The sequence below is a fragment of the Aythya fuligula genome, chromosome 3 (genome assembly GCF_009819795.1).
Source record: "Aythya fuligula isolate bAytFul2 chromosome 3, bAytFul2.pri, whole genome shotgun sequence".
NCBI lineage: Eukaryota > Metazoa > Chordata > Aves > Anseriformes > Anatidae > Aythya > Aythya fuligula.
The window spans coordinates 117453340-117467039 of record NC_045561.1 but is presented as its reverse complement, the minus strand read 5'-3'; the positions used below and the strand labels follow the sequence as shown (position 1 = coordinate 117467039).

Genomic DNA, 13700 nt, shown 5'->3' with positions numbered 1-13700 from the left:
TTTTGAATATTCTTGCTTAGATTAACTAAAACGCTTTCTTAAAATAAATACAAAGAACGTTAAAGATGCCAACTCTTGATTAGAACGTATGCGTCACTAACACTTAAAGTAGCTTAAGGAATCGTGCTTCCTGCTGTGCTAGCTGCTTGTGCCAGCTGTTCGCACAAGGGAAACGAGAAGGCCTGAACTGGAATCTTGGCAGGTAAAGGGGGAGTCTCATTTGCACCCTGTTTGAGAAATATTTCTGTGGATCTGCAAACTGCTGCTGATCCCTGCTTTTCGGAAGAAGCTGGGAGCTCCTGAAAGCTTCCTCCGATGCTCTTCTGATGCGCAGGGGTGAAATAGTGCCCTTCAGGGAGATCTTCCTTCTGCAGGAGAGGAATAAACTGCCAAAAAAAAAATAAAAGATAACTTAGGGAGCTCCTTTGCCACACAGAAGTCCTTGGCTGGCTATATTTTTCCCACCCTGTCCTGCTCAAAGAAAGCTGGTTCTTAAGCAGCACAATAAGAGCTAAATTCAGGGAAAGCACCTTTTTTCTTGTGCTCTCTTCATCCAGGGCTGTAAACTTCAGCCTTTGCTGCTCAAACAAGCAGCAATTGAGCTCTGCTTCTGTTCTGCCTCGCAGAGCTGCCCCTCTGAAGTATTTTCTTCGTCTTCCTAATCCCGTAGCAGCTCCAACTTCTTGGTCTGCCCAGAGCAGGCGAGTGCTGCCGGCCCTACAGGGCTGTTTTTACTCCAGACCAGCTCCGTTTTTCTGGAATGCCAAGGGGTCTGTGCACCCTCAAAACACATGGAGAAAAACGTGGGGCACACAAATGGGAATTCACTCCTCTTCCTTCTGATTTTGCTGTCTAGAGGTGTATCCTCACAGCTGCTGCTGTTTTTAGCTCTCTGCACATCCCTCGAATCTCCGTGCTTTTTAAATTAATAAAATGTGGGTTTTTTCTTCTTACTAATGCATTAGAGCGCAGTAATACTTAGCATCTGCTTTTTTTTTTTTAAGTGCCATATGTGATTCTAGGTACAATTCAGTAAGTCTTATTCTAATACTGCCTGAATTGGTAAATGAATTTCTGTGCTGACAACCCCTAATTTAACTGACTGCTTCGGGAAGGAGGGGGGAGAATCCCGGAGCTGCCGTCTGTAGCTCTCTGAAAACAAGCTCAGGATTCAGAAGCGATCTAAAGGGTGCACGGAATGTCTGCACCAGGTGGGGAGCAGGATAAAAATGGAAGAGTGAAGGAATCCGCGGGATCCTCCGGGATCAAAAGCTGGGCAGAGCACTTGTTGTAGCAATATTTGGGGAGAGAAGAAGGGAAAGCTGCAGAAGAGTTGCACCAAGATCCACAACTGGAAACGGGGGCTGGGGAGAAGAGGCTGGGAGCTTGTTTATTATGGAGATGATGAATTCCTCTTCCTTGGATTCCTGGTTCTCCTCCTTCATGCCACGGGAGCTGAGGGGAGCGTGGAGATGTGGCACGGTGCACAGCTGGGCTGCTTTCCTGAAGCACCAACCCCTAGGAGTCCCTGCGTTGGGGTAAAGCAGCTGGCTCTTGGTTCAAGCTGCTGCTCTGGTGGCAAGAAAGGGCCGTGATGGTGACAGTGACAGCGAGTGCCTGTGGTGCATTCAGGCCGAGAGCAGCGCTGTGGAGCACATCACTGGGCTGAAATCTGGTGCCTCAGCACCCTGCTCCCTGGACTTTGGTGCTTCCTTGGGTCAGAGCATGAACCTCAGTGACTAAGGATGCTCCACGCCGTTAATTACCTGCGCTCCCAATCTCTTGAAACGAGGGAAGAAGTGAGAGCCACGTGGCTCTGGGATTCAGCCTCGTATTTCACCAGCTAGCGAGCGCGGAGCTTCGCCCTTCCGCTGCAACGGGGGAAAAATGTGCGAGTTGCTCCTCATCGTTCTCTCCGCAGGCACTGAAATTGATTGTTTAGGATTAAGGCCGCTCCAGACTACTTAACTTTTCTTTTTGTTTCCATGGGACAGAAACAACATCGCTCACAGAGCTGCGAGATAGCCGGGGGCAGGATTTATCAAGGCCAGAATTAACTACTTGCTCCGGCCCCGGTCGGGATGAAGTCGGGTAACGCCGGTCTATCCGTCTCCAAAATTAATCACCGCATCCAGCTCGTTGATCAGCAGAACCCTTCATTAATCACAGAGCCCAGCACGTCTCGCCACACAGCAGATCTTTTCCCCGTGCCAGCTCCTCTCAGGCAACCTGTGAAGACTCCCGCGTGCCCCGGCCGGCTGCGTGCAGGAACGTCGTGAGGAGCTCGGCCCTGAGAAGGTAACGAGCTCGTACGGCTCGTTACAGTCCCTGCTGTTCTCTCCAGATTCTTCATTACGCCCTTAATTGATTTTTGCTGAGGCTTTTTGAAGTCAGAAGCAGAGGTTTGCTCCCGGTAAGGCTTGCTTGGCTCGCCTTTATTCTCCCGGAGCTGCAGGATCAGAGAATTTAGGTGAAATTGTTTCCACGTGCTCCACAGTGGCAGCAGGACACGGGTGTAGACCCCAAAATCCGTGACTGTTGTCCCTCCTGTAACTTCTCCCAACATTTGGCTGTTAAGTTTTGGAGAAAGCCACTTCAGTCCTGGCTTTTTTCATCTCTTCCAAGCTGTGTTGTGGGCCCCAGCCCCAAATAAGAGAGATCCCCACACTGCTGGGATCAAGCCCCTGCTTTCACAGCCTTGCCACCTCCTTTTTACGGGCTCCCCTAATCCTAGAGACCCAGGGAACTTGCCAAGGCAAACAGCAGCAGGCTTTGCTTAAAATATACTAACAAGAAACAAATTCCCAGTGCTACCACCTGCCATGGGGCAGGAGTTTGAAATCCCAGTGTTAGGAGAGGGGAGATTTGCTGGGGGTGAGGCTTGATTTGCACAAATTCTGGGGGAAAGCACCGTGGATGGAGCCTTACCAAAGGCTGCAGACTGGTTTGGAGACGCTCCCTAACGCAAATAGGCGCCCACGGAGGAATTTGTACGCACTGATTTCGGGTTAAAAAAGAAAAAAAAAATCTTTTCCATTTACTTCTCCCCAATGTCTGCTGCAGACAAGCCCCAGATGAATTCAGCTGTCAGCCTGGCCCTGAGGAGCCTCAGCTTTTGGCCTTGGTCTTTCATGTAAGCAAAAAAATCACTGCATTTGACTTTTTCCCCACAATTTTGAACGGACTGAAATAGGGGAAAGAATTATAAAGGCAGCTGTGGTGCTGCAAGAGTTCAAACCCACTGAAGCAGCTCCTGGGGGGGGGTCAGTGCAGAGGCTGGTGGCCTTTGTAATGAAACCCCACAGAGCCTGAACAAACTCATGCCCCTGGCTCCTTTCTGGCTCCTGCTTCTCTTGATTTAATTTTTTCCTTTTTTTGCAGATTCCCCAAGCCCCCAGCGAGCCGAATTACTGCCCTGCAGGCAGGAGGCTGCCCCCGCTGCTGCTGCACCACGGACAGGAGCGAAGAAGGCAAACAAAAATCCCAAACTGGCAGGAGGGGCTTGGTCCACCCAGCCCAGTTCTGGGGCGTGAGGCTTTGCAGTCCCCAGAGAGGCTATTTGGTGTTTTCAGGTATTTCTGGTTAGTTAGCGTGTTGTTTTTTCCCTTATTTCTCTTTTTTTTTTTTTTTCCAATTCCATTTTTGATAATGGCTGGAGGTGCTGGGGTTTTGGAAAGCTGAGCGTGGCCTTGAGTTACCAGCTGGACGCAGGAGGTGCCAACCAGGGTCTGAAAATAGAGATTCTGGATTTCCCCCCCAGCTGAACAACATTTGTTCTGCTGAATTCATCCCTTCCAAACATTGCTGTACAGCTCCTGCGAGTGATGCTTCGTCGGGCTTGAACACCTCGATTTTGGGGTGGCATCCCCCAAATCCCCAGCTCCCTGCTCTGATTGCCTGGGCTTCAGCCAGATATCTTTCTCCTGGAGCTGACCCTTCACAGAGGAGTTCCCAAACACCTTTTTTGTACAAAAATGTTGAATTGTGGCCAGCTACTTCATTTTATTTGATGACTTCGTGGCTGGGAGCAGAACCTGCTTCAGCCAGCAGAGCAGGCAGACAGCGTGGGGACTGCACCAGGGCAGCCAAGAAGCAAACCCGCTGCACGCAGCCACGCCTGGGTTTCTGTGGGCTGTGCAGGTGCTGGAACAGCTTTTATTTTGTAGCTGCAGAGCCGTGCAAGCACAGCAAGGTCCGGCTGAGCCCTGGAGCAGCATCAGGCCAGATGGATGCAGGACCCCTCGGTGCGGCGGTGACGTGGGTATGAAAACAGGGCTCAGACCTGCCCGAGGAGCGCAGGCACTTCCCTGCCTGCCCCCACGATGCTCCCTCACAGCGGGGGCAGGTGCTGGATGCAGCGTTGTGCTTCAGCAACGGGCTCACGGCACGCTTTACCCGGGCACAGGACGTGGTTTCTTCTTGGGGTGAGCACCTGGGGCCACCTGCAGGAGCCCTCCTGCAGCAGCCAAGCATCTCCGGGGTGCGTGGCAGCAGTGGCAAGGAGCAAGGACAAACCCCCTATGGTCCCCTGGGGATGAAGGGAGCCTTGTAAGCAGCAGCCAGAGGCAGCCCCCAGCCCCACCAGGGTTTCCACCACCTTTGGCAGCAGAAATCCCAGGCAAAGAGCGGCTCCCTGCAGCCAGGGGGGAGCAGGAGCTGCTCTGCAGCCCCAAGCCCACTTAGCAGGCTGTCGCTAATTGCTCCAGCGCTACGGAGGCAGGGGCAGAAGAGGATTTGAAAGCAGCGAGGAAGAGGTGTGTATAAATAGAAGCAAGAGGAACATTGAAGCTGGCAGCGCTGCCTTTCACATCAGCAAGCGCAAAAGCACGGCAGTGGAAGCGGGGCGCGCGCCCTGCTGCTCCTGCCCCGAGCTGGTTATTGCTGCTCCTGCTGCACCTGAGCCTCTCCCCCTGCTGCAAACAGTGCTGGGGATCAGCAGCAGCCCAAAATGATTGCCCAGGAAAAAAGCAACGTGCGAAAATGCCGTGCTGCCCGAGACAGGTGAGCGAAGCACGGAGCTGCTCCTGGCATTCAGAGCAGCGCTGCCTTTGGCAATTAATTGCTAAATGCAATTAGCCGACTTCCTGCAGCACAGCTCGGTAAGGAGGAGGTGCCTGCTCTGAGACAGGTGCTGTTTGAACCAAGGAAAACCAAACTCGTGTAATAACCCTGACTTAGAGTGTTGCAAATAATAAATGGGTGGATAACTTCAAAAAGCTGCCTCGTGGCTGAGCCCTGAGGACCAGCAGCCATGGCTGGGAACAAGCCAGCCCAACTCACCCAGCCTGAGCCCCAGCTCCTGGAGCTCAGACATCCGCACGTCACCTGCCGGTGTGAAATCTGTTACAAGGCAGCACCGTGACGTGGTGACAGGGCAAGCAGGGACTGGCTGGGCAGTGAGCAAGAGCACGGCTGTGCTGCACAAGCCCTGGTGCAAAGAGAAGCTCTGGGTAGAGCCGAGCTGCGCCTGCTGCATGCCCACAGCCCCCCCAGGAGCCTGTTTGTCCCCCCCAATTTGTTATTTGGGTACCAGGTCCCATGCGCTGCCCCTCTGCCCACCCAGCATTAATTAAGTGCAGCTCAAGGAGCAATCACAGTGCTTCAGGCAGCAGTACAAGCGGCTCCTTTCCTCCCCCAGGTTCTCACTTTGCCTCTGCTCCTTTCCTTGTGTGAAGCCCTCGTGGCCATCGCGGCTTTATGACTGGATGTTCCTGGAGTGCTTCAGGCCCAGGAACGCCGTCAGCCCATCGCAGCGGCAGCAGGAGGTGAGGTTTTTGCTTCGCCCCCCTGCCAGCCTGCGACGTGCAGGGCAGGCAGAGGCCGTGCCTGGGCTCGTGTCCAGGCACCGCAGAGCCCATGAGCAACGCTCAAACCTGCTGAGACCTCGCACATCCGAAGGCACCTGCTAACAGGGCTGGCTCCCTGCGGGCTGTGGACATGTCCCGATGTATTTTTGAGCCCCAGCAGATGCATGAAGCAGCAGCTCGGGGCATCAGCCCGCAAACCCTAAAGCCCAGGGTGGCTGCAGGCAGGGCACGCACCGGGAGCGGGATTTGGAGGAAGAAAAATTCATCACACTGCGAAACCAACCCCAGCCTCTGCAGCCCAGCCCGGCGCGAGCTGAGCCAGCGCAGCACGAAAAGAACAGGCAAACGGGGAGCTAAAAATAAGAGCAAGAAAAAGAAGGTTTTATTTCCTGATAAATCTGCTCCAAAGCTCAAAAAGCCTCGGCCTTAAATAAATGTAGCTGGTAGTTCCTGGCCTTACCAGAGGGCCAAAAGCTTTCAGACATGGCAGCGTGGAGTTTTGCTGGTGGGTGCCTGTGAGCGAGGCCGGCAGGGCTTGGAGCATCAGCCTGAGTCAGAATTCGGCACCGGAGCACCTCAAGGATGCTGCACGGCGCTCGCGTCCGTTTTCATCTCAGCTTTTAGTGGCAGGAGCTTCGCATGCCCCATTTACCCGAGGCTCGGAGGAAGAAAAAGCAGCTCACCACATCCACAAGCCACAGCCGCCGCCTCCCCTCTCTAAACCAAACCATCCGTAGAGGGCGCGAGGCTCGGCCACGCGCAGGGTTTGGGTCCCACCAAGCTTTTTTTTCCACCCCCCAAACCCTTCAAAGGCAAGGCACGGGAGCCTCCCCTCGCTAATTAAACCTTTATTGCCAGGTGTCTCAGCTCCCCCCCCGAAGGGCCGCGCCGCCCGTGCGTCAGCAGACGTCAGCGCCGTGCTCGCCGCTGACCCCGGCGTCCGCAGCAATAGATCACGGTGGCAGAAGCACATTTACTGCCCGGCGCCGAGCTTTCCTCGCCGAGCTGCTCCGAGTTAATCACGTGTGGCCGAAGGCTCGGCATTTGCGAAGTTTCCAGAAGGCTCCCGGCAGAGTCATTTGTTATATTTTACTCCCCCAAATGTCAGCTCCTCCACGAGCCGCTGCTCCGCGGCTCTACCCCCCGTTTTTTCGATTGAAGCGCTACAAGGACGCAGCGGAGGAGGTCAGAGCTCGGCTGCTGCTTTCTGAGCGTGCCGGAGCCTTTCTGCTTCGTGGCTCCTACAGATTTGGTAAAGCCGAGCAGGCAGCAGCACCGTGCTGCTTTCTGAAACCTGGACTTGCTCACGACACTGGGCACCCGCCCACCCTGTGCCTTCCTCGCCCACCAAATGGCACAGCTCGCTCACACCTCGCTGCAAAAGGAAGCTTTAAAATAATTCCTGTCTGCTTCAGCTGAATGAATCCCACCCCCAGGGTAAGTTAGGGCCCAAAAGCTCCCCAGAGCCACTTCCAGAAAGGAGAGGAACAGCCGGGAGCAGCCCTTGGGCATTCCCCACGGGCAAATCGTGGGGGGATTTGTGCCCAAATCTGTGAGCTACGGGATGGAGAAACAGAAGATTGGGTGTGGGAAATGAAGATTAAACTGGATTGAGCCTAGTGGAGGGCAGCAGGGTGGTTGGTATTAGGATAAAGCTTTTTCATAATATGGGTGGCCAAATATTGAAACAGGGACCTAAATGTTGTGGCTTTCCCATGTGGAGATATCCAAGCGATGGTCAGACAGGGCCCTGAGCAACCTCAGCTAATTGAGCCTGCTCTGGAGGAGGCTGGCCTGGAGACCTCAGAGTCTCTGCATTGTCTGTGTGTCTCTGTAGAGGTTTGGGTTACATTTTAGTCCCAAATCCTACCACTAGCATGGAAGGAAGCGGCTTCCAATCCTCAGTGGCCTCCCACTATACAAGGATCAAAGCGCACGTCTCGGGATGGACAGAAAGCAGCCAAGGCAGCAGAAACGATATGCAAAGAGAAGGAATTCATTCATTTTGAAGGCAATTTCAATGCATGTTAAAAGCCCAAAAGATAGCATCGGAGAAATAATGGACATTTTTCACACAAAGCTGCCTGATAGAGCCCCCAAATTCAGAGCTCTCAGTTCACCCGTGCTTCAGTCCTGTATTGCAGCGCCTCAGAGCCAGCCCCGGAGATTCGGCAGGCTGATGTGGGTGAGGAGACGCGTGGTGTGCCTGGCAGCTCTCAGGAGCACTGCGTGCCCCAGGGGAGATGCCCCGTTTGCTGCCGTGGGCTCTTTGCAGCTGGCAGGCTTTGGTTTTCAGCTTCAGTCCAGCACCTTCAGCTTTCCTCCCAGGATTTTCCTCCTCTGCTGTTGTCCTCTCTCCTCCTGGCAGCCGGAGGGCGAGCGCCTCCCGGGGCTCAGTCCAGCCTTTTCACCATGTAGGGCCCTTCCAGCTCGTAGCCGATCTTCCTGTAGTAGTTCCTCGTGCCAACACCTGCGAGAACAACAAAAAAGTTTTGATTCAGGGGGGCACCAAAGCAGGTTGAGAAGCCAGGGCCAGACGGGGAAGTCACTCCTGTGGAGGGACGGTGCCAAAAGGAGCTGCCTGCTTTGACCTCCCTGGCTGCTGTGCCAGGGTCGGGATATTTGCTCATTAGCACCTGGACTGAAAATGCTGTTTTTAAGGGAGAAAATGATGTAACGTGGCTGTTTTTTCTACCTGGAATCACGCACCCTGTCCTGAGAAAGTCTGCGAGGGAAAGAGGAAGAAAACAACAGTGAGACGTGTTCGAGAGCCAGGAGTTCGGAGTAGCCCGGGTACAACAGCAACCAAAGCCGGGCTCTCGAGAAGAGGCAGCCCAGCTGCAGGCACCGTTACCAGGAACTGAAGGGCTCTAAAGCCCGGCCAGCTCCGTCCAACCGCTCTCAGAAATGAGCTCAGCTCCACTTCAGCGAGACGAGTGGGCCCCCGCCGCCACAATCCAATTTCCTCGTTGAAAAGGCAGCCTCCGAATGCCTCCCTTCTCAGACGGCCTCTTCCCTCGCCTTCCTCTCTTAATGAGGCCCCGCAGCGCGGGGCCAGCCCGGCCCCACAAACAGCTGCCTTCCCCGCGGAGCCCTGCAGCAGGACAGGTCCATTAGAGCAGCCTTCCCCCTCACCTTATCTAATTACTCACAGATGCAGCCGGTTAGTCATCGGGAGGAGGAGGAGGAGGAGGAAGAAGGAGGAGGAAGGATTCGGCATCGTGGCACCGTCTTGAGCGCAGCTGGTGGGGCAGGGCCGGGAGGACAGCCAGGAGGCAGCTCTGTGAGATGAGCAGCCCCTCGTTCCTCTCATCTCCCCCCTCCGGATGGTTCCTGGAAGCTGGGGCACTTGGAGGTGCTTCTCCAGGTGCCCCGGTGCAGCTGGTGACCCCGTCGGGCCCCGCGCTGCTCCTCTCTTGCACCTTCAGCCCCTGCCTTTTTGGCAGACTCGGGGAAAGGAGCCCCCAGGTGCCTGCTGAGCACACGCTGCAGTAGCTACCGAGCTGCTGAAGCGCCCCAGCTCCAGGTAAATGCCCAGCCAACATCCTAGAGAAGTGTTACATTAACTTCAGCATGGGAACATGCATAAAACATCCTCGCCTCCCCCCATTCTGGCTGAAGCTGAAGGGATCCGAAGTCACTTGGCTTCAGCACGAGCCTGAAGGCAAGGAGAAATCCCAGCCCGCTGCAACCCTTCTGCTCCCTCCTCCTCATCCCTGCCCAGGGCTGTCGGGATCTCTGACCCGCAGCCAACCGTCCCCTTTATCAGGATCTTGCCTAAAAATCCTCCGGGTTAGCAGAGATGCTGGGAGATGACGCCAGATTTTGGCAGGGAAACAGCAGAGCCACCCCACCGGCGGCACGACTCGGATAAAAGGATGAGCAAAATCTAAGCCGAAGAAGAGGAGTCCTCTTGAAGCTAAGGAACAACTGGAGTAATTCAGGTGATGCTCTTCAACCCGCCTCGATTAGCGGTATTTAAAATTCCTTTTTTTTACCCCAAAATGTTGGGAAAGGTGTGGATTTTAACAGAAGGCAGCCGAGGTGGCACCGGAGCGCTGCGTGCTGCCTCCATTAATCTGGCAGCGATTAGCAGGCGCTGGTTAAGTGCCAGCTCCTCAGCTGAGGGCGATGGGGCCAAGCCATTAACAAGACAGATACTGCAGTCACCCGGCCCCGTGCCCCCGCGGTCCCACATGGGGCTGCCCCGCAAGGCTCCTCCGAGGACATTTTGCCATCAGCGTGACACAACTGGAGGAGAAACAGGGTACCAACGTCAGATGAGTTAAGAAAACTGCAGGTATTAAAGCCACGTGCTGCTCTGGCTGCTCACAAGTCCCACTAGGGCTAAGGGCTGGGGAAGCAGCCCCAAAATGCCTAACCCACATGGTGCTTGTCCATAAAGTGAGCTGGAAAGGAAGGCAACTTTCTCTTCCCAAATCCTCGCTGCTCTGCCTTAGGGCTCGCCTACCCAGGGTGGGGCAGACAAATCCTCCAGGGCAGCACTCGTCCCTCTCCAAGTTGCACCTGCACTCACGGGACAGAAGAGGCAGCACCCGAGATGTGCCACAAAAGAAACATCACATGAGAATGGAGGAGAAAGGCCAGAAGCTGTCCCAAGAAGCCAGAATCAGCCGCAGCTCTCATTCTAGGGTTTTAAAACGAGGGTTTTAAACATCCCACATCAAACTCCGTGCTCGAGTAGAGCCCGAAGGCAGCAGAGCTTTCAAACAACCCCTCCCAGGCACCGTCGGTGGCTGAGCAAGGGGCTGGGGCTCCCAGCACACCGACCTGGACAGAAACCCAGGGCTCGGGGCCAGCTGAGGCGTTTTGGAAGCTTCCCTCGCTGCAATCTTCCAGTGACACATCCCCTGGCGAGGGCTGCCGCTTCGTTTCGCAGCCTTTTGTTCTCTTCCTTTGGTAGCGTCTGAACAACGGCGCAGCCTGCTGATAAAAACCCCCGAGCCTGGCTTGTTACCATAACATTTACACCGCAAAAATGACATAAATTAAAAAAAAAAAAAAAAAAAAAGCTCGCCTGGGTTAGGGGACGGAGGAAGGTGAGCGCCGTGCCAGGGTTCAACGCTCCTCTGGGCCAGGAGGAGGGCGGTGGAAATCAGCTTTGGTGCAGCCCCCCTGCCCGTGCCCTTTTCTGTGCAGAGCCCATAAATACACTCTTCTGACTCAAGCCTGCCACACAGCAATGTTGCAGTGCAGCAGCCGAGGCCGAGCATCCTCAGAGCTCCCTTCCCCACGGCTCAGTGGTCGCAGAACTAAGTGCAAATGAGGCTGTTTTCAGGATCATTAAAGCGCTCCTAATAGTTCATAAAATTTCCATAGCAGAGGCTTACTGAGGCACACGAGAGGATTGTCTCCGCGCCGGCCTCCGCATCTTTTGGCAGCATCTCGCAGCTCCCTTCCCCTTAAAACATTTCTTAGAAGCAGTTTCTGGGCAGCACAAAGCGAACCTGAACCGGCCGAACCTCCCAAACTGCCTCCAACCCTTAACGTGCCGAGCGCAATTCTGCCGAGAGCGAAACCTCTTCCAAATTTTGTGAGATCTCCAAGGGTGCTGAGAGAGGGACCGATGCTTCCACGCACCCACAGGGACATCAGCGACGTTTTGGCATCAGCTTCGGCTGCACAGAGCTGGGCTGGGGGCTTGGAAAGCCACAGGGCAGCCCAGAAGGATCTGAAATTTCAACACAGAGAAAAGAGCAGAGGGAACTGAAGCGCTGGGAGGGTCTCCTCGGTGTCCAAGCACATCCCCCGTGATCAGCCTGCTGCTGCCAAAGCGCTAGGAGCACTCAAAGGCCATCATTGATGGCTCACAAAGCTCACATTTTGGAGCTCTCAAGACTTGGGGTCGGGTGACTCGGAGCGTGATGTCAGCGGCGAGCAGCAAACACAACCCTCTTTTTCCCCCTGAGTGTTGGTGGAGACCCCGGGCTGCTAGCAAAAGAGAAGTTTTAGGTTTTTCTTTATCCTTCTCGCCTTGACCTCCACTCACGTCCAAGAAGAAACTTGGCTGGCCGAAAGAAAAACGCCTCGTTGTGAAATCCACTGAATCCACGCAGGACTTCAAGGCAAAGCTGACACTGAATGGCACCTGGCAGCCACCCAGAGCTCGGGCAGAGATGTCTTCAAGTTGGTAGGACCTGATGAAACAAGGAAGGGTCAAAACCACGGGCTGAAATCCGTAAGGGTGGCAGGGAAAGATGAGAGGAGAGAACTTGTTCTTGTCTATTGTGTACTGGATGCTAACTAAAAAAAACCCACATCGCCTTTCCAAAATGATCCATGAGTTAAGAATGCGCGGGATATCCATCCCCGACCTCTGATGAGTTTGCTTTGGCATTTGCAGTGTTCACAATGCTGGATTTTATCTGCAGGGAAAACACAAGGCGGCTTCACGCGAATGGCGAGCAACCGACCGCCCAGAACGGTAACAATGGGGAAAAGGCGAAGGATTTGAGATAACCAGAAGGATTTGAGATAACCAGAATGCCTTATCAGCACCCAGGAAATGAGAAAAAAGAAACAAAAAACAAAAAACACTATTATTAACATTGCTGAGGAAACCTGAGTGTTTCAGAGCCATCGGAAAGAACATTATTAATTTAAGAAACCAACGAACAACCCTTACACCAATCCCTGCAGCAAAGATTTCTTGTTTTAGATTGGGTAATTGTCACCTTATTTCCCCAAAATCTCACAAATGGGAGAGGAAGCACAGCCATGCTCACTTTGCTTTTAAAACAAGGGATTCTGTTGGGAATTATTGAGAGCTACGCGTACTCTGGCAGCCATCAGAAAACAGAATCCAGGAAATGCAAGTAGAAAACAGGAATATAATATTATTTTTTTAAAAGAAGATCATTGAAAGCATACACGAGCTTTAAAAATGGAGCACTTGAAACCATTTTTAGTATTTTAAAGCATCTCTAAGCATGGTGGAGCTCCACCAGAGCCACTCTTCCCATGTTTCAGCCCTCTCTGGAGGGACCGAAGGCAGGCATGGGAGAGTTCAGTGTTTCGTGACCTCCTCCTGCTGCAGCAACCACAAAGAGCTAATTAGCGTGGCACTTAGAGCTGTGATTTAGATGTATCTTCATGGACTCTTCGTATCACCGTGTGTGGAGGGCTTCACAAGCACGGGCTGGCTGATTTAACAGCACCAAAGGCGGCAGCAACTGCGCCTCACCCGTGCTGAGTCTGTGCGGTGCCGTTTTCTGAACCTGGAAGCAGGATCCCCACCTGAAAGCCTTGATTTTTCTTCTGTCAAATGAACGCCGTGCTCTCTTCCCGCACAGATTGCTTGCCAGCAATTTTAAATTACTATTTTCACAACACCTCTGTCTAGCGGGGAGGTACTGTCATCGCCACGTCCCAGAAGAAGAGCCAAGATCCCAGGCAGCTGGGTAATTTGTCTGAAATCACAAATCAAGGCTGTGATAAAAAGCGTTTGGAAGCCTGCATCTCTCTTCATCAGCTCACCAACTCACCTCTCTGCTACAAACACCGACAGCTTTCGTGTTGGGGACCGGATTATTGCTGAAGCTGTGGGCAGAAAGCCCCAAATATCCCCGAGCGTCCCCGTAGCCAAATCCAGTCCCTGCTCTGAAAATCCTCGTTCAAACCTACACTGGGGGTTGATGTGCATGCCAAGAGATGCTGTCCCTTTCTGATAACGTTGATCCTGCCTCCAACTTGGGCTCAGCTTCTGTTTGATGAATACAACTGATGGAAAACTCACCTCTAAGTAACACCAAGGGACACCCTTATTCCCTCCTCTGCAACCTGCTCTTTGCACACCTGTAATTTAATTTAATCCGATTTAAATCCATGATGGCTTGGCCTAGTCTACGACCTGGCTAATTTGAAAAATTCTTT

General features: G+C 53.5%; 1 protein-coding gene across 1 annotated transcript in view; it reads right to left on the bottom strand.

Annotated features, from left to right (window-relative positions):
• Positions 1–7783: 7783 nt before the first annotated feature.
• ELP3 (elongator acetyltransferase complex subunit 3) overlaps positions 7784–13700 on the bottom strand; it is an 86249-nt gene continuing 80332 nt past the window's right edge. The window contains exon 15 of the mRNA XM_032185238.1: positions 7784–8277. Within this exon, the coding sequence (XP_032041129.1) occupies positions 8201–8277 (77 nt within the window). The 3' untranslated portion in view covers positions 7784–8200. The remainder of the gene's footprint in view (positions 8278–13700) is intronic.